General features: G+C 41.7%; 1 protein-coding gene across 1 annotated transcript in view; it reads right to left on the bottom strand.

The window, feature by feature from the left end:
* LOC137660305 (nucleoporin NUP188-like) overlaps nucleotides 1–21,456 on the bottom strand; it is a 132,119-nt gene that overhangs the window by 83,445 nt on the left and 27,218 nt on the right. Inside the window, exons 3-11 of the mRNA XM_068395100.1 lie at nucleotides 20,243–20,358; nucleotides 9,252–9,497; nucleotides 4,266–4,414; nucleotides 3,420–3,571; nucleotides 2,710–2,849; nucleotides 1,725–1,887; nucleotides 1,387–1,576; nucleotides 596–803; nucleotides 222–443 (exon numbers count right to left, since the gene is read on the bottom strand). Of these exons, the coding sequence (XP_068251201.1) occupies nucleotides 222–443; nucleotides 596–803; nucleotides 1,387–1,576; nucleotides 1,725–1,887; nucleotides 2,710–2,849; nucleotides 3,420–3,571; nucleotides 4,266–4,414; nucleotides 9,252–9,497; nucleotides 20,243–20,358 (1,586 nt within the window). The remainder of the gene's footprint in view (nucleotides 1–221; nucleotides 444–595; nucleotides 804–1,386; nucleotides 1,577–1,724; nucleotides 1,888–2,709; nucleotides 2,850–3,419; nucleotides 3,572–4,265; nucleotides 4,415–9,251; nucleotides 9,498–20,242; nucleotides 20,359–21,456) is intronic.

Genomic DNA, 21,456 nt, shown 5'->3' with positions numbered 1-21,456 from the left:
TTTAATTGAGGAGATTGTCATGTTTTAGATTTTTATAAAAGTAGCTTCTTTGTTAACTTTATCTTTCTTGGAATATTTTTTTTCTCACATTAAATATACTGCATCTGGCATACTGCCTTTTCTGTGGAAGCATACTCAACAAGTTAAGACATTTAAACTTATGCCATATGTCAATTTTCAATGATGATAGTGCTTCAAAACAGTGACATAAAAACACTTACTGGATTTGTAAGAAGGGAAGTAAGTGGATCTAAAAGCTTCTCAGGAGGAGTTAGGAAGGCATTGGTAAGGCCTTGCTGTTTGGTGGTTGAGGCTTTCAAAAGTCGTAACAGTGCTACCTTTACCCCAACGTCTTCAGTATCAGAGTCTAATCTACGAAGTAAGGCATCTCTTATGCCATCAGCCTCACTTCCCAAACAAGCCACTAATGGGACATCCAGTTTCTGCAAAATTTAGGGATAAAAATAACGTTCCAAGAAAACATTACAATCAAATAATCAATTTCTTATATCTAACGTTACTCTAGAGAATGCTTTAACTCCTTGTTTTCAATGACACCATATTCATAAATCTTTAATTACGTCATGTAACTTACCTGAGCAAATCTCGTTAAAGTAAGGAGGGCGAGGTACGAGAGACGAGGATTTAACCTCTGATGTACGTATAACGCTATTGTAAGAGCAAGGTGAGGAGGACTACCACTCCCTTTCATCTGTCTTCCACCTCCAAGTGCTATTCCAGGAGTTGGTGCAGCGCAGAGAAGCTGACTGAGACCACCTATGCTACTTTCTTCACCAACAAGCCTGAAATGTATTCGATGATTGTATTAAAAGATAGAATGAAACAGCCATACAATAAATTCCTAACTTCATGATTTCCTGATAGTTTTGGAAAAAAATTTCCCAACAACCTTTAAATCCCAAAAATGAGATTCTCAAAATTCCGTGGAAAACAATGTTTCCATCCAAGGAGGACCCTAGATTACAAATGACAAAGGCCTTTTACATTAAAAATTTAAGGATTTAGAAGAAAAAGAAGTTTCAAGAAAAGTGTTCACCAAAGGTGGCTACGGTAATCTACTGTATACTTTAACATCTATAACAGATAGTGAGCAATTAGAAAATACGGTAGAAAATAAAAATATTACAAGTTCTCAATGAATGCCCGACAATACAGTACATGTATACTGTACATAAAACAAGAAATGAACATTAACTTTACAAACAATCTAAAAGATGCAAATGATAAGGAATTCACTTTAATTTTAAAATGTTTTAGTTATATCCATTTGAAAAGTAAAAAGTTACATATGAACATAATGATATAGGTATGATATAAGATTAAAGAATCCAATTGTTCAAACTAAATAGAAATGAACATTCTTACCTATGTAAAATAGAAAGACCCATTTGGGCGGTACGTGTCAACCTTCGTGCATGGGTAGAGACTGGAGAATGAGTTGGTTGATTCAATGCAGACTCAAAACTAGCCCCATTAACAACGACTGACAACAAGGTCTGGCCAGCACTACTTTTATCTACAAGCTGGTGAACTACCAAATCTCGCAAATAGCTATCTGAAAAATTAATGTAATATTAGTAAACAATACAACTACAGTATACACAAAATTTCCTATTCACACATTTTATTACATATGAAACTTAAATACAACTTCACGATTTATTTCCACCTGTCCAACATTAAAAACATCAACCAAAACTTACTCAATTCAGAGGCTTCCAAGGTATGATGAAGAAGTGTTAAGCATTCATCTAATACTGAATCTCTTTCTTTATAATCCTTATAGCACCAACACATGATGGCTCCTGTTACCTCCCGCGACATGAAAACTATGCCTCCTCCAACACTGCCCCCTCCAACACCACCCTTCAAAAATCATAACAGTATTTATTACATAATTAGTACAGCATAAAGTAGTTACCACTTATAGTGGGGGCTAATGCAGCATACTGCTGAAAGAATTAGAAGTTATTTGCAACATCCATTCCACCACCAGTCAAAATCCCTTCTTTCTTTTAATCTAATTCATTAACTTTTACTCTCTTCCTACTCGACTGTCTAGCTTCTTTTAATTTTTTCCCTCTCATTTTTTTTTTTGCTCTCATTTTTCCTTATAATTTTACAATAATGACTGAAAAAATAGAGATACTGTACAGACTTTCTTATATAAAAAGTTTTAATGAAAGCCTATCAATGTTATCATAAACCATCACATCTGTGACCTCCGAGTATCCATTCACCCTTTACTCACATGTTTGACAGCCAAAACTTCAGTACTGAAGAAACAGCAAATGTGACATCTGGAGCCTGTGGTACTTATGAATCATCTACAGTGCAAGGCATGTGCATTTATGTAAGTGTTGGCTGATTTATGTGAAATGAACAAGCTAGTCACCGAGAGATCTATTATATGTCTCTAGGACATTATATATGAATGAATAAGAAATGAGAGCATTAAGGTGATATGATTTCCATGAGTAGGGAGAACTTATGTTCCTCTTAACACTGGTTCCAATGAATGCAGGCACACAATTGTTGAGTACCTGAGGCTCCACACTACTAATGCTGTAGTTTCCCTCCTGTTAGACTACTAGTGTATCAATAATAATAATAATAATAATAATAATAATAATAATAATAATAATAATAATAATAATGTAATAAAACAACAACAAAAAATCTGGTTACCTTAATAGCCTGAGTTAGCAGCTTGGTATAGGATTTCAGTATTGGATATGAACCAGAGGCAGCTTCTTCGCCACAAACAAGAGCCCGAAGACCACCAGCACGATAACCGAGAAATGGGTCACTTTTGCCCCTTTTGGCACCTTAAAAACAAATTTTAATAATGACATTTATTATTTCAATACTCAACTTGTAGTCATCATGCTAACATTATGAATGCCAGTAGCTTCTATATTAGCATGATGACTCCAAGGTAAGGTTCAGTGAAATAAAATATATCTAATTCACGGTGATTCTATATCTGTACTGTACTGTACTTCAAAACTAACTCATGCTGTTACTGCAAAGCAGACAAAATTTCTTGGCAAAAAAAGCAGTAATCACTGACTACTACTTCTGATAATGGTCAATGAAACTGATACTGTACGACTTTACTCTCCAAAAACTGATGGAGCGATGGAGGAAATGACTAGTGTTCTTTTGTATGACTAAATCGTTCCTTTTGCTTCAATAATCAGATAGACAAAAAAGGAATTTCCTTATACAAGAAGGGCTCTTTAGAGACCAGATGTACTTACTTGATGACGTGGAAGCTCTCTTTAATTGCTTTTGAAGTGTGGCTATTAGCTCTTAACCGTAAAATAATGCTACAACACGATGGATTGAGGCAAAACAAAACAAAATATTAATTCTAAGCCCAGTAATGAAATTACCTGCAACTGGTTGTGGCGCTACAAAGTATGGTAGCATAGGACAGCCCTCAAGTTCTGACCAAATACGTTCTGGTTCATCTGCTGCAACACTAGCCAAAAACTCTAGAAGTGCAGCCACCAGGCTGCTAGGAGGCCGCATTGCCTGTGACAACCTATAAGGGCATTTCATTAGAATTCACAATCATTGCTAGACAAAGTATTAAAACACATTAAGAGAATTAAGGAAAGAACTTTATATCTTAATAAATGTTTATTCTGATACTCTGTTATCACTATGATTAATAAAAAGACCGATCTTGAGCTCAAATTATTAAGAAGTGAACCATATCATGGCTAATTCCTTCCTAACCAGTATCTTAAAAAGATGGATAAAATACTGTATCTAACTAATCCTAAGTTTTCAGTTTCCTCTCCAATGCCATCTCAATCTTACAGCAAGCATAAATGTATAATGTTGAAATAATTTATCTATACAGTACACACATTCACAGTGGATATATGCATGTTAACATCATCATATTTACACACCACTAGTGAACTAATAGGTGTCAAAGTTCTAAACATGGTAAGGTGAGTTGGAGCCTGTGAAGATCAGCTAGTAGGGGGGCAGGGCTTTGCCTACTACCCACTAGTAACTATCACCTTGTTAAAAATCTTAACAGCCAAGTTTCCAGCTTTGCTGAAATCCTAGTTGTATTAAAGGATGAAGTTTAATATCAGATTAAGAACAAACACTAAAATTTTGCTTGTACAGTATATTGATAATTTCTATTTTCCAGTCAAATAGAATTAAAAAGTAACCCAAAAAAATGAAGTATAAAGATAAATGTAAATGAGGAGTTTTACCTGCGTAAAAGTGCCAAGCTTTGGTCAACAAAATGTACAAAGGCTGGCAATTGCTCTGGGATGGTAGAATGAATTGCTGTTAACAGTTTTGTAGTGCTGCATACAGTGGCAAGGATTTTGGGGTCTGGAACAACAACGCCTCTGCTAAACTGAAAAAACAAAGATTTTATATCATAAAGCTTGATTCTTTCAAAAAAGTGTTTAAAAAATAAAATAAAAAACACAAGAACATACAAATACATGTATAAACATTATGTGAAATTCAAGGATACACAGTCAGCAGAGAAGAGAAGGTTTCTGGGTCTAGGAAGGTGTGGAGAGGAAATAAAAACAGTAAGCATGGGAATTAAGAAACAAGAAGTCAAGGTAATTCAAACAATAGCTTACTTAAGCTAAAAATGACAAATTCGGAGATAATTTGTATTTTTTTCCTAACTAATAAAATCCTGCAGTTATTTATGTGGATATTCTTTCGGCTCAGCTGAAAGGTAGCCATTAGATTAAAAGTGCAAGTTGGCAACCCTGCCTAACAGCTTGAGCAGGTAGGCCAGGGGTGGCTAAAGGTACCCACCCAACTCTATATATACTCTCACAACTGTAAGAGACGTCAATTTTTATTGCAGGCAGGACTTCTGGGGGACAGGTGATGGCAGGCCAATTTATATACATAACTACAAGTTTGTATTAGGGAAAAATACAAATTATCTACGAATTTGTCATTTGTTCTCATACTAACAAACCTTCCGTTATTTATGAGTATGACTCACTCTACAGTATATACTGTAGGTGGAAGTCCTAATTCTGGCATGGACATTGACCCAGTTTTACCTAGTACAGTATATGACTGTGGTCTAAAGAAAAACTTTAACACCTCACTTAAATATACAAATTGAGTATAGTAGCGGCCAGAGCAATTCATTGTAATGAGAGTTTGTACGTCTCTACGAACACATTCTGAGTATATATAGGAATAGTAAGATATTTCCCATTGCTTACCTTGCAGAAAACCATGGGGACGTGGACAGCATACAAAATTATGACTTATACTAAGCTATACAAGGGAAGTGACAATTACCTGCAGAGGTTGAAGCCAGCTTACAGAGGGACCCATGGTGCTGTACCCCAAGGGAGGGGAAGGGAAAGAAAGGAAAAGCCAGACATACTCTCGTTCATCCCAGTCTTAACCCGGGTAACCAATGCCCTCAACCAACTGCTACTTGTCCATGAAGGAGCCTGAGGTATTCTTAAACCACTTGCTGAGTAAAAGTATCGAGTCTTCCTGTGGGTCACGTCTTTTAGATAATGAGCTGTGAAGAGATTTTGTCTTTTCCACTCACCCCCTTGTAATACTTGCAACACGGAAAAGTTTCGTTTGAATACCAAGGACGTACTAATGCCCCTGACACAATGGGCTCTCGGTTGTTGAGCAGGAGGACGATCAGGAGCTAAGGCTCTTTCAATCACATGGCAAATCCAGGATAAGGGAGTGTTTTTAATGATCCTCCTTTTTACCCTACTGGAGCTAACAAACAACGATGTTAGTCAGGGCCGTGTTGCTGCAGTGCATTTAAGATAGTACATTATCTCAAACGCATCACTGGGCATAGTAACAACTGATCTGATCTGGGTCATTGGTTACAGAACGAAGAATTGCAATCTGAAAGGGCCCGATTCTATGGTCCAGTACCCTTGAATTTTGAGTCTCTTCGCCCCATCCCCTTGAATGAGCAATGTCATATAGGAGGCCATGAGGTTCACTGACTCTCTTTGCCGAGGCTAAAGCGAGCAGGAACGCCGTCTTCAAAGTGAGATTTTGGTTCTTCAAAGTGAGATTTCGGTCAGTTGCATGGCATAATGGTTTGTAGGGAGGTCCTTTTAAGGATTTCAAAACGCGAACCCCGTTCCAAGGCGGAGGCCTAATCTCTGAATGAGGGCAAGTGATCTCATAACTCCGTATGAGTAAAGAAAGCTCCAATGAAGAGGAAATGTCCACTTCTTTCAGCTTAAAGACGAGGATCAAGGCTGAGCGATAGCCTTTCACCTCCGAGACTGAAATGAGCTTTTCCTCCCGAACGTACACAAGGAATTCCGTTATTACTGGTATAGAGGCATCGAGAGGAACGATATGACATCAACCATGCAAGACTCTCCCTTTTGCCTGGTACACTGAGGCTGAGGACTTACGCAAGTATGCGGACATTCTCTCCACAACTTGTCGTGGAAATCCCTTCTGAGAGAGGAGATGCTGGATAGTCTCCAGGCATGAAGTCGAAGCGACTGTACGGTTCTGTGGAAGATGCTTGCGAGTGGTTGTTTGAGCAGATCTGGTCATGGAGGAAGCTCTCTCAGTAGATCTACTAGTAGTTGCAGGAGGTCCGGCACCAACTCTGCATGATGCCATAGTGGAGCTTTTGGATACTCAGGTCTTGTTGAGCAGTCTTCTCATCAGACAGAACAGGGGAAAGGCGTACAAGTCAATGTTGTCCCACCGTTGATGAAATGCATCTGGCCATAGAGCCTGAGGGTCCTGGACTGGAGAACAGTACAGCTGAAGCTTGCTGTTCAGAGATGTTGCAAATAGGTCTACAATCAGGGAACACCACAAAGTCAGAACTTTTTTGGCTATCTGATGATTCAAAGACTATTCAGAGATTACTATTTAAGTCGCTCTGCTCAGATTGTCTGCGAGCACATTCCTCTTGCCTGGAATGAAGCGACCTGATAGGGACACAGAAAGTTCTTCTGAGGATCTTTACTGCAAGATGACATAGAGGCAGTGAAAAGGTACTGCCATGTTTGTTTATGTAAGGCCACTACTGTGGTGTTGTCGCTCATCAACATGACAGAGTGAACTGCCAGCAATTGTTAGAACTGATGAAAAGCTAGGTATGCTGCTCTCATCTCTCAGAGATTTATGTGCTGGTACTTTTCTGACTCTGACCAAAGGCCGGAGATTATGTGATGCAGCAAGTGAGGTCCCCCCCCCCCCCTTGATACACCTGTGAGGAGCATCAAGTGCGGAGGAGGGACGAGAAGATCATGACCTCTATGAAGGTTTTTGTCTGCCACCCACCAACGCAAGTCCGTCACTTGTTCTTGAGTAATAGGAACTCGAGTGTCCGGTGGATCTGAGTGTTGGTTCCACATGGATTTTAGCTGCCATCGCAGGGATCTTATCCTGAGGCAGCCGTTTGGAACTAGACGGAGGAGAGGTTAGGTGCCCTGACAGACTCAACCAACGAGAGACCGGTAGAACTTCCCTTTTGAGAAAGGGCGAAGCCACTTCTCTCAGTCTGTGTACTTTTTCGTCTGATGGGAAGACTTTTTGTTGGATGGTGTCTATCATCATACCAAGGTACTATACTGTATACCAGTCTTTGCGAAGGTAGCAGTGATGATTTCTTAAGATTTATCAAGACCCCCAGATCCTGACAATACTCGAGAAGCGTGTCTCGTTGACGAAGAAGGGTCGTCTTCGAGTCTGCTAAGATTAGCCAATCGTCCAGGTATCTGAGGAGACGAATGCCGTTCCTGTGAGCCCATGATGACACTACGGCAAACACTTTGGTAAAGACCTAGGGAGCTGTCACGAGACCGAAGCATAGAACCTTGAACTGGTATACTGTATTTTGTCCTCGTATATGAGCCTGAGATACTTCCTTGAAGACAGATGGATTGGGATCTGGAATTATGGACCCTTGAGATCCAGTGTGCACATGAAGTCCCTTGGTCAAATCGCCTGAATGACCATGTCTGCCGTCTCCATTCTGAACCGAGTCTGTTGAACAAACTTTTTCAGAGGGGAGAGATCGATGACTGGTCTCCACCCTCCAGTCGCCTTTTTCACTAGAAAATTTGACTGTAAAAGCCTGGGGACCAGTCCGCAACCTCTTGGAAAGTGCCCTTCTGCAGCATGGTCTGCACTTCAGCCCTGAGGGCCAGCTTTGCAGATCCCTTCTCATAGAAGCTTAGATACACAGGATCCCGAGTCAAAACCCTAAGATGGACTTTGCAAACCTCCAATGCGAGAGATATTGAATGCTCTGGAGAAGGGGCCTTCTTGGCACCACGCTGAAGGAGTCAAACAAGTTCTTCGTTCGTAGGGGCACAGAAACTACTAAGGTCGGCCATACCTGCAAAACATCTGCTCCCCAGCAGCTGGAAATGAAGTTGCTCCTCTAGGGGAAGCAACTCCTCACCAGTACCCCGGGATTGCCAAGGAGTTAAACAGTCTGCGCTCCTGCTCGATCGTCCCTTGGAAGAGAGCAAAAAAGAAGGAGCTTGAGAAAGAGATTTGGGATTTCGAGAAGAACACGCTTTCCTCGCCCGAGGGAAAAAGATCGTGCTTAGCCTTCTTCTTTCTGCGCTGTCCAAATATCTCCCATTGGGAGGCAGGCCACTCCCTACACTGCATAGGACGAACACGACTCGCAATGATGCCCTTAACACGAAGGACACAGAGAGTACTGGTCGGTATCCAGCGATGGCACGAAGGTACCGCATGCAGCAACCTCGCGCCCAGGACTGGTCCGCATGAAGGCGATAAAAAGAACCCTGCATACCTGAAAAGAGAAAGATTAAAAATGTCCAATGATACCCTTGGGAGGAGAGAGAGGAGACGTCTACTCTCTAACAAGCCAAACGAAAAAGTGACGTAGCTCACAGCTGTGAGTATATACAGAGCTGGCTGGGTAACCCCCAGGCACACCCAGCCTACCCAATCAAGAAGTTAGGCAAGGGTGCCACGTTGTACTTTTACTCTAATGGCTACCTTCCAGCTGTGCCAAAAGAATATCCACATAAATAATGGAAGGTTTGTTAGTATGGGAATCACTTCATAATAGATTCAGTAGCCGTTCCAGCACCACTTATCTCAAAGGACAATTTTTTTTTCTATACATAGGAACATATAATAAGGCCTTTACTTCATAAAAACACACCATAATTAGCTAAGAACATTTTACCAAGAATGTTAAATAGTCTTACCTCCTGATCAAGTTGTCTCATGATAACCAAAAGAGCTTGCCAAGCATTACATGGTGTCTGCCAAACAATCAATAGTGGGTTGTTGGACAGCAGCTTTCCTTCTGTTCTTGGTGGCACAATTAATGATGGCAAGGGCTGTAGTGTACTTTTGGTTATGCAGTCAGTTCCCCTCATACTTATACTTTCAAAATCTGCTTCACTTGCAACCCAAGTAAGGTTTGGCAGTTCACTAAGGAGTTCTATTACCTATAAATAATTAGGAAAACATGGAATTAGTATATAAAAATAACTCTAAATTAGTTTATGGGGTTCAGGAGCTAATTAATATTAAAACAATCAGTGGAGAGGAGTTTACTTATGAAGGCCAAACATAACTACTGTAGTATATCAACTACTACTTTATCAAATACTGTAATGACAAACCTGCCTCATCCCCATTCTGTTAACAAAATTTTAACCATTTCTGTGTAAGAGCACTGACTGTGGATTAGCACTCTGCTAGTCTGTACCAAAACAATTCTGTCGGTAATTCTCTGAGATAAGCAAATTGCACTCGTTATTATCAAACTACCAAGCTCTTTAAACAGACATCTGTGGTACACTTCTAGACTCAGGCCAAGCCATGGAATTTGTTTATGAAACGGAAGAATTTTTATGAATACATACGGTATCTAAATATAAGTTAAATTACCACACATAGTGTGCCATGGAAGCCACTAACCATAAGTGAGCTACTGCTTGCCGAGTATAGTTAAGCCATGCTTTACGCCAAGTTTATACTTCGTGATTTCACTTATATACGACACAGAGAACAGCAATACCTATAAAATATAAAATCCAAATATTTGCGATAAAAAAACACAGAGCGATGACTTCAAATAGACAGTGCTCCATTATACTGGGCTTGCTTTGTGCCACTTGCCTTTCTCTCCACCCACATCGTCCCAGCTCTCGCTGTACACTGTACATCCATTTACTGTGGTAAAAAATTACCGCTCTCTTTGAAATAAACTGGACTTCAATTAAACTGTTGTTTCACTTGACTGAATCCAATAATAATGGATGTAATATTCACATTTCCGTATCATAATTGTAAATAAAGCAGTGGATTATAATCTTTTCCATTGTTTATGTTTATGCTTTCTAAATCAGCTGATTAAGGCATGCTACCTAAGGATATTTTACATTTTCCTATTAGCATATTTAGAATAGGAAATGAAGTGAGTGATAGGTTTCCAGTGAGATTGGGGCTGAGACAGAGATGTGTGATGTCGCCGTGGTTGTTTAACTTGTATGTTGATGGAGTGGTGAGAGAGGTGAATGCTCGAGTGCTTGGACGAGGATTAAAACTGGTAGGCGAGAATGACCATGAATGGGAGGTAAATCAGTTTTTGTTTGCGGATGATACTGTACTGGTAGCAGACACAGAAGAGAAGCTTGACCGACTAGTGACAGAATTTGGAAGGGTGTGTGAGAGAAGGAAGTTGAGAGTTAATGTGGGTAAGAGTAAGGTTATGAGATGTACGAGAAGGGAAGGTGGTGCAAGGTTGAATGTCATGTTGAATGGAGAGTTACTTGAGGAGGTGGATCAGTTTAAGTACTTGGGGTCTGTTGTTGCAGCAAATGGTGGAGTGGAAGCAGATGTACGTCAGTGAGTGAATGAATGTTGCAAAGTGTTGGGGGCAGTTAAAGTAGTAAAAAATACAGGGTTGGGCATGAATGTAAAGAGAGTTCTATATGAGAAAGTGATTGTACCAACTGTGATGTATGGATCGGAGTTGTGGGGAATGAAAGTGATGGAGAGACAGAAATTGAATGTGTTTGAGATGAAGTGTCTAAGGAGTATGGCTGGTGTATCTCGAGTAGATAGGGTTAGGAACGAAGTGGTGAGGGAGAGAACGGGTGTAAGAAATGAGTTAGCGGCTAGAGTGGATATGAATGTGTTGAGGTGGTTTGGCCATGTTGAGAGAATGGAAAATGGTTATCTGCTAAAGAAGGTGATGAATGCAAGAGTTGATGGGAGAAGTACAAGAGGAAGGCCAAGGTTTGGGTGGATGGATGGTGTGAAGAAAGCTCTGGGTGATAGGAGGATAGATGTGAGAGAGGCAAGAGAGCGTGCTAGAAATAGGAATGAATGGCGAGCGATTGTGACGCAGTTCCGGTAGGCCCTGCTGCTTCCTCCGGTGCCTTAGATGACCGCGGAGGTAGCAGCAGTAGGGGATTCAGCATTATGAAGCTTGATCTGTGGTGGATAATGTGGGAGGATGGGCTGTGGCACCCTAGCAGTACCAGCTGAACTCGGTTGAGTCCCTGGTTAGGCTGAAGGAACGTAGAGAGTAGAGGTCCCCTTTTTGTTTTGTTTCATTGTTGATGTCGGCTACCCCCCAAAATTGGGGGAAGTGCCTTTGGTATATGTATGTATGTATGTATAATAATTTCAATAGTTTTATTTGAAATACAAAATATTCTCGCGTAAAAGACGAACCTATATAAAGGTCGAACCCCAAAATTTCCTTTAGAAAAAACATTTTCATCATATACATCATGTAATGGATAAACGGCAATTTCAAGTCCAGCCTAATGTTACTACACTTTTATTATAAATCTTTTACCACACATATTAAAATCTTTATTGTTGCTACTGTTATTTATTTATGTTTCAAGTTTATAAATAAACTGTATTTCTGTTTAAGAAAGTATAAAAATAAAACGATTTGCGAGTTTTAATAATGGTTACATACAGTATTTGTCATTGGCTAAAATGTAAACATACCATCTACAGCCATCTCTTGGCAAAAATGTAAACAATCCTAGTTGTCCAAAATGTTATTTTCATTAGTAAAATAAATTTTTGAATATACTTACCCGATAATCATGTAGCTGTCAACTCCGTTGCCCGACAGAATTCTACGGGAGGGATACGCCAGCTATCACTATACTAGAAGGGGGTGTACTTACCAGCGCCACCTGTGGCCAGGTACTGCAGTACTTCTTGTTGACACCACCTCAATTTTTCCTCGGTCCACTGGTTCTCTATGGGGAGGAAGGGTGGGTCAATTAAATCATGATTATCGGGTAAGTATATTCAAAAATTTATTTTACTAATGAAAATAACATTTTTCAATATTAAACTTACCCGATAATCATGTAGCTGATTCACACCCAGGGGGGTGGGTGAAAACCAGTGTACATGACTAAAGGATAGCTAAGTATCCCGTATTTCATATAATCAGTTATTTCAGAATAACAATGAAATAATAAGTACCTGGTAAGGAAGTCGACTTGAACCGTTACTCTGCCTTTATTAAGTTCGTCTTCCTTACTGAGCGCAGCGTTCCTCTTAGGAGGCTGAATCAACTCTAAGGTGCTAAAGTATACAGGGCTGCAACCCATACTAAAGGACCTCTACACAACCTCTAACCCAGGCGCTTCTCAAGAATGAATTGACCACCCGCCAAATCAAAAAAGGATGCGGAAGGCTTCTTAGCCTACCGTAACAACCCAAAAAACAACAATAAAAGCATTCAAGAGAAAGGTTAAAAAAGGTTATGGGATTAAGGGAATGTAGTGGCTGAGCCCTCACCTACTACTGCACTCGCTGCTACGAATGGTCCCAGGGTGTAGCAGTTCTCGTAAAGAGACTGGACATCTTTAAGATAAAATGATGCAAACACTGACTTGCTCCTCCAATAAGTTGCATCCATAATGCTCTGCAGAGAACGGTTCTTATTAAAGGCCATCGAAGTGGCTACGGCTCTCACTTCGTGGGTCCTTACCTTCAGCAAAGCAAGGTCTTCATCCTTCATGTGAGAATGGGCTTCTCTAATCAGAAGCCTTATATAATACGAAACTCCGTTTTTGGACATGGGCATCGAAGGTTTCTTGATTGCACACCATAAGGCTTCTGACTGTCCTCGTATAGGTTTTGACCTATTAAGATAATATTTCAGAGCTCTGACAGGGCAAAGAACTCTTTCTAGCTCGTTACCTACCATGTTGGAAAGGCTAGGAATTTCAAACGATCTAGGCCAAGGACGTGAAGGAAGTTCATTCTTAGCTAAAAATCCGAGCTGTAAAGAACATGTTGCAGATTCGGATGTGAACCCAATGTTCTTGCTGAAGGCATGAATCTCACTGACTCTTTTAGCTGTTGCAAGACAGACGAGGAAAAGAGTCTTGAGGGTAAGGTCCTTGAAGGAAGCTGACTGGAGAGGTTCGAACCTAGGAGACATAAGGAACCTTAAGACTACGTCTAGATTCCAGCCTGGAGTGGGTAAACGACGTTCTTTAGAAGTCTCAAAAGACTTAAGGATGTCTTGAAGGTCCTTGTTGGAAGAAAGGTCCAAACCTCTGTGGCGGAGAACTGAAGCCAACATACTTCTGTACCCTTTAATCGTAGGAGCCGAAAGGGATCTCTCATTCCTTAGATGTAATAGGAAGTCAGCTATTTGGGTTACAGAGGTATTGGTAGAGGAAACTGCATTGGCTCTACACCAGCTTCGGAAGACTTCCCACTTGGATTGGTAGACTCTACGAGTGGATACCCTCCTTGCTCTGGCAATCGCACTGGCTGCCTCCTTCGAAAAGCCTCTAGCTCTAGCGAATCTTTCGACAGTCTGAAGGCAGTCAGACGAAGAGCGTGGAGGTTTGGGTGCACCTTGTCTACGTGAGGTTGACGTAGAAGGTCCACTCTTAGAGGGAGAGTCCTGGGGACGTCGACCAGCCATTGTAGTACCTCTGTGAACCATTCTCTTGCAGGCCAAAGGGGAGCAACCAGCGTCAGCCGTGTCCCTTCGTGCGAGACGAACTTCTGAATGACTCTGTTGATGATCTTGAACGGTGGGAATGCGTAAAGGTCGAGATGGGACCAATTCAGCAGAAAAGCATCCACATGAACTGCTGCTGGGTCTGGAACTGGGGAACAGAACAAAGGAAGTCTCTTGGTCATGGAGGTGGCAAACAGATCTATCGTAGGCTGACCCCACAAGGTCCAAAGTCTGTTGCACACACTCTTGTGAAGGGTCCATTCCGTGGGGATGACTTGATCTTTTCTGCTTAGGCGATCTGCTGAGACGTTCATGTTGCCCTGAATGAACCTCGTTACTAGAGTGAGGTTTAGACTTCTTGACCAAATGAGGAGGTCCCTTGCTATCTCGTACAGGTTCCTCGAATGGGTCCCTCCCTGCTTGGAGATGTAAGCCAAGGCTGTGGTGTTGTCGGAGTTCACCTCCACCACCTTGCCTAGCAGGAGGGACTTGAAGTTCATAAGGGCCAAATGAACTGCCAGTAGCTCCTTGCAGTTGATATGGAGCGTTTCCTGTTCCCTGTTCCACGTTCCCGAGCATTCCTGTCCGTTCAAGGTCGCGCCCCAGCCCGAGTCTGATGCATCCGAGAAGAGATGAAGATTGGGGGTCTGAATCGCTAACGATAGGCCCTCCTTGAGAAGGAGGTTGGTCTTCCACCACAAGAGAGTGGTCTTCATCTCTTTGGTGACAGGTATAGAGACTGCTTCGAGCGTCAAATCCTTGTCCCAATGAGCTGCTAGATGGAATTGGAGAGGGCGGAGGTGGAGTCTCCCTAACTCAACGAACAGAGCTAACGATGACAGGGTCCCTGTGAGACTCATCCACTGTCTCACCGAGCAACTGTTCCTCTTCAGCATGCTCAGGATGCAATCTAGGGCTTGGCTTATCCTTGGGGCCGATGGAAAAGCCCGAAAATCCTGACTCCGAATCTCCATTCCCAGGTAAACTATGGATTGGGAGGGAATGAGCTGGGACTTTTCTAAGTTGACTAACAGACCCAGTTCCTTGATCAAGTCCAAAGTCCAGTTGAGACTCTCCAGACAGCGACGACTCGTGGAGGCTCTCAACAGCCAGTCGTCTAAATAAAGGGAGGCTCTGATGTCCGATAAGTGGAGGAATTTTGCAATATTCCTCATCAGATGCGTAAACACTATAGGAGCTGTGCTTAGGCCAAAACACAGGGCTTGGAATTGGTACACAACCTTTCCAAAAACGAATCTCAGGAAAGGTTGGGAGTCTGGATGAATAGGAACGTGAAAGTAAGCGTCTTTCAGATCCAACGAGACCATCCAGTCCTCCTGCCTGACCACTGCTAGGACCGACTTCGTCGTCTCCATAGTGAACGTCTGCTTGGTGACATAAGCATTGAGCGCGCTGACGTCCAGCACCGGTCTCCAACCTCCTGTCTTCTTGGCCACCAGAAAGAGACGGTTGTAGAAGCCCGGGGATTGATGGTCCCGGACTATAACCACTGCCTTCTTCTGTAACAGGAGCGACACCTCCTGGTGCAACGCTAGCCTCTTGTCCTTTTCCTTGTAGTTGGGAGAGAGGTTGATGGGAGAAGTGGTCAGAGGGGGTTTGCGGCAGAATGGTATCCTGTAACCCTCCCTTAGCCACCTGACAGACTGGGCGTCTGCACCTCTCCTTTCCCAAGCTTGCCAGAAGGTCTTGAGTCTGGCTCCTACTGCTGTCTGGAGAGGAGGAGAGTCAGTGTTTGCCTTTTGAAGTCTTGGGACCTTTCCTAGACCTGCTCCTGGAAGAGTCTGGACGGGAGCTTCCTCGGCTGGGGGCTCTGCCACGAAAGGGCGGAATAAACCTTGTAGCAGGAGTATCAGCCACTGGGGTGCGGTAAGTCCTGGGAACTGAGGGAGCAACCTTAGTCTTACGAGCTGAAGAGGCCACAAGATCATGAGTGTCCTTCTGAATCAGGGCCGCAGACAAATCCTTGATAAGCTCTTCGGGAAACAAGAACTTAGAAAGCGGAGCAAAAAGGAGTTGAGACCTTTGACAAGGTGTGATGCTGGAAGAAAGAAAGGTGCAAAGTTGCTCCCTTTTCTTAAGAACTCCTGACACAAACATTGAAGCAAGCTCGCCAGACCCATCCCGAATTGCTTTATCCATGCAGGACATTAAAAGCATGGCCGAGTCCTTGTCCGCAGGGGAGGTCTTCTTGCTCAGGGCCCCCAGGCACCAGTCTAGAAAATTGAACATCTCAAAGGCACGAAATACACCCTTTAGGAAGTGGTCTAAATCGGAGAAGGTCCAGCAAACCTTAGAGCGCCTCATTGCTGATCTACGAGGAGAGTCGACCAAACTTGAGAAGTCAGCCTGGGCAGAGGCAGGGACTCCCAAGCCTGGTTCCTCTCCTGTGGCATACCATACGCCCGCCTTAGAAGTGAGCTTAGTAGGTGGGAACATAAAGGAAGTCTTCCCTAGTTGCTGTTTAGACTGCAACCACTCCCCTAATATTCTTAAAGCTCTCTTAGAGGACCTAGCAAAGACGAGCTTAGTATAAGTTGACTTAACAGGTTGCATGCCCAGCGAAAACTCAGATGGAGGAGAGCGGGGGGTAGCAGAAACAAAATGGTCCGGGTATACCTCTCTGAAAAGAGCCAGGACCTTACGAAAGTCAATGGGTAGAGGAGAAGACTTGGGTTCTTCCACGTCTGATGAGGGATCCAGGTGCGCAGCTTCCTCCTCAGAAACCTCATCACCAGAGTGTAGCGAAGTGAGAGGTAATGTAACAGTGGTATGCTGAACAGCAGAATCTGAACAAGCGGGTGCATAAACGCTTGTGGTTTCATCCTCAAGTCTCTGTTGCTGAGTTAAAACCTGAGGTTCAGGCTGCAAAGACTGGTCAAGAAGAGTAGAGGAAGGTAGGCGCATGGGTTGAGGTGGCTGACTCCTAGCATGAGTTTCTTGTCTCAAGAGTTGCGCTTGCTGTAAGGGTTGCGGATGCGCAGTAGCAGGTTCCTGAGGAACGAGTTGAGGTTCCTGAGGTGTGAGCTGCGAGAGTTGAGGTAGCGGCTGCGCAGAACGCAGTTCCTGTCTCGCGAGTTGAGGTTCCTGAGGTGCTAGCCTAAGGAGTTGAGGCTCTCGCCTTGAGGAGGGTTGAGGTCGCTGCAGCGAGTGCTGAGGTGGCTGCCTCATGGATGGAAGAGGTTGTCGTACCTCAAGAGATTGTTGCCTCGCTGGTGGAACCGCAAGCGGAAGCGGAGGAAGTAAGGCATAAGACTCCTGCTCCCATTGCTGAGGTTGCCTTAAGGAAGGCGGAGGTTGCTGCACACCGCTGGTAACTGGCAACTCAGTACGCGGTAAGGTATCCTGAGGAACCTCAACTTCGTACGCCTGGCAGACTGGACTGCGGTGAGGCGGAGCGATCGCAGGAGGAGGTGTAACCTTCTCAGCCTGACACTCACGCATTAAGACCGCAAGCTGTGACTGCATGGACTGCAGCAAAGTCATCTTGGGGTCGACAGACGCTAAGGTCTGCTGAGGCAAAGCCTTAACAGAAGATGAGGTCTGTTGCGGCATCACCTTACCTCTCTTAGGAGGTGTGCAGTCACCTGATGACTGCGGAGAGTCAGAGCTAATCCAATGACTGCAACCAGGTTGTAGAACTCTTGAGGTCTGGACTTTGCGTTTGAGAGGTCTTGAGACCTGAGTCCAGCGTTTTCTCCCCGAAATTTCTTCTGCAGACGAGTAAAAGACGGGCTCAATCGTCTGCGGGTGGGAGTGACGGTCTCTGTAAGACACGCCCGCAACCACCGAGGATACTTCTGTGCGCCGATCAAGGCCTGCCGAACCCTTTTGCCCTTCGACATTGCTTCTCCCCTGGGCTTGGGAGCTTGTAAGAGGTCCCGGACTGGGAGGACGACTGGCACGCACAGAAGTACCCTCACGCACCACACTGACACTGACACTAGCACTTGGCACCGCACTGACACTAGCACTTGGCACAGCACTGGCACTATCACCTCCCACTGCACTTTTGACCTTAAGTTCTTTGACTTCTGCCATAAGAGACTTATGGTCACTAACCACCGATTCCACTTTGTCACCTAAAGCCTGAATGGCACGCAAAACATCGGACATATCAGGTTGAGCACAAATAGTAGGTTCGGGGGTAGCCACTACAGGGGGAGGAAAAGGTTGAGGATCATGAGGTGAGGAAAAAAGTGAAGAGCGAGAAGAACTCCTCCTAACTCTCTCTCTCTCTCTAACTTGGTTGAATATTTCAGGAATCGAACAAATTCAAGTTCCGAAAGTCCGGCGCATTCCTCACATCGATCTTCCAACTGACAGGGTCTTTCCCTACAGTCAGAACAAGCGGTGTGAGGATCAACCGAGGCCTTCGGAATACGCCTATTACAAGACCTACATCGTCTATGGGGTGGGGCTTGTGAAAGGTCAGACATCTTGAATCAAAGAGTTAGTCAAGGGGGATTCCAAATCAAGCAAAAAGATCGTTAACCATTAATCAAAACTAAATAAAAGCTATCTAAGCTAATAGAGAAGTTTCCAGTATAGCGAAAGCCGAAATCTTAGAGAAATACTTCACCAAAAGCCGTGAACAATACTCCAAAATTATAAGCGTATCCCAGAACGTCTTGCCGGAAGCACGACAGAGGAAAAATTGAGGTGGTGTCAACAAGAAGTACTGCAGTACCTGGCCACAGGTGGCGCTGGTGAGTACACCCCCTTCTAGTATAGTGATAGCTGGCGTATCCCTCCCGTAGAATTCTGTCGGGCAACGGAGTTGACAGCTACATGATTATCGGGTAAGTTTAATATTGAAAAACATGTTTTTGGTGATGAAAGTATTGTAATAATGTAAAGATAAAATCAATTTATATTTCTATATTACTTAAATACACAACTACAGTATATAATTATACTGAGCATGCTATATGTTGTCAAGTCAATCCTTCCAAACTACTAAGTAGAAAAAATCATAGGATAATTAAAGTACAAACAAAATAGCTGTTTTTTGTTCTGTTGATATTGGGGCTGTATGCTTTTACGCAATGATTATAACATTACTAACGATACTTTTATCATTATCTTTTAATTTGATAAACCATTAAATAGAAGATGAGATAAGTATTATTACTAGGTTACTGAAGATGTCGGATTACTGCTTAAGAGACAATGCATCAGAAATTGCGCCAAGATTCAAGATTACTGCATAGAACTCTATATGAAAATGGTTAGTGGTCGTTGTATTCAATAAAATATGTACACGTAGTTAATCTTGAATTGTATACATGTTGTACAAAACAGAATTACAGTAATGATGTTAATTGTAAATGTAGGCTATGTATTCGGTGAGTCAAGTCATCCAAATGAATACAGCGAACACTTACTGTACAGTTAAGCTTTATTGTAGATAGTAATATATTACAGTAATATACACTACAGTATCAGGGAGTGTCATACAGTATTACTAAATAGGAATAAGTATACTGTGATAGAAACCAAGAACTGTAAAAAAAAATATTAGGCAGTACTCAGTATGTTAATTATCCAAGCGTAGGCAATGGCTGTGAATGGTTAGGTTAGGTTACGAGTTATCCTAAAGTATTTATGAATTTGCGCTTTTCACTCCTGTCTCTGTTACCTAACCCTCACGAAAAGTGGGGCCTGACTGTACCTTCTACTGTACCTTTCACTCTATAGAAATACCTTAGCTTAGTGGTCCAGATAAGTTCAACCCTGAGCAACATCACTTTCTCCATTCAACTTTTCATTCCTACCAACTGTCTTGCTTCTTTAAACTTGAAATTTTCAACTTCAATTTAAGAACATATTTTTGATGACCCACACAAGAATATCTAATAATAACATTAAAATCAATAAGCAGTAGTCCCCTCTGATAATACATCAGCATGAAAAAAATTATTAAAAGTATAAACATTTCAATCATCAGTTTTGTGATAAATCTCAATTAGATTTTTACTACACTCTGAAATACACAATCTAATGCCATTTATTTCCCAGAAAACTCTTTCCAATATAGATACATGTACATCAAAATTGGGTTAGTCATAACTTATTTCATAAAACCAATTACTTAAAAAGAAAATGTGAATTTTTGTCCGTCTTTTTCTTTATCCAAGTTTCTCATAAGCCCTACAAGAAAGAATCATTTGCAAAACCTATTCAAATAACTTCCAAGAAACCAACCTTGAGACAGCTCTCTGGGTTTGCAAGAGCAAGAGCAGTTGAAAGAGATAACAGGGGCTCCAAGTCATAGGGGAACACTTCTAATGCTGGTGGTAGAAGCAGGCCTGTTGCTCCATCTTAAGGAGAGAATATATAATAAAGGGTGAAAATTAGAAATCTATACTCATGAACTTATAAATATACCATTTGTGCATCCAAAATAGGCTTAAGGTTTTTAAAATGACCTTAATTTTGTTATTCTTTCTACGGTTAATAAGATGTTTAACAGTTTAACATGACTACCAAATTAAATAGCACAGTTTGCTTGAGATGAGTTTATAAATAGGGTGGCATGATGGAGAGTAAATAAACGCAGAAAAATTAGTCCAATATCCATATGAATAAGAATATGGAATTACCTTAACACGTTGACTGCGATGTGCTCCACATATGGTTCACAGGGGACTCTCTGAATGAGCGATGTGTACCCTATGTGGTACACATGCTAAGAATTATATATTTTTTTCAAGTATCCAAATTTTATCAAAATGGTCTTTTTTTTACCAAAATATTATTGTAATATATTGGAAATTAATCAAAATAAACTAGAACATTAACTAAACACTTTATTTATTACTGAAAATAATCTTCACATGCTGGCAAAAGGGGCATATTTTTTTTTTAATTCTTTCTTTCTTTCAGTAAAGAAAATAGAAAATATTATCATTAGATTAATAAAAATGCTATCCTTTTAACCCTAGATTATATTTATATAAATTCAATAGAAAAATAAATCAGTTTGGTAAACATTTTACTTCTGAAAAAAAAGTGTCCTTTTCTTGGTGAAAAAAAATATCCATGTATGATAAAGGACATCATGTAGAATTTAGAGTACAAGTATAAAATTAAATTTTTTTCTGTTTTGCTTCTACATAAGAAAAACCAATAAAACACACAAATTTATATTCTTCAAACTGAATGTTTCAAGTTGAAACAACTGAGACAAAGGAAAGGTTTACCCTCACAATTCTCACATTATGTGTTTACTCGTCGTACTTTTTTTCGAGCTACAGAACTTCCTTTATTTTGTGACAGTATCTCATAACAGGAACAATAAAGCCTTCTTGTCTTGGCTTTGGGGCCAGTAGCTTCAGTCAGGGAATGTTTTCTGTATGCATATGTACGCTTTTGCGTATATACAGTGTGTGTGTGTATATATATATATATATATATAT

This window comes from Palaemon carinicauda, chromosome 20 (assembly GCF_036898095.1).
Source record: "Palaemon carinicauda isolate YSFRI2023 chromosome 20, ASM3689809v2, whole genome shotgun sequence".
In the NCBI taxonomy this organism is placed as follows: Eukaryota; Metazoa; Arthropoda; class Malacostraca; order Decapoda; family Palaemonidae; genus Palaemon; species Palaemon carinicauda.
The sequence above is the reverse complement of the archived record's forward strand: the minus strand, read 5'-3'. Positions and strand labels throughout refer to the sequence as shown.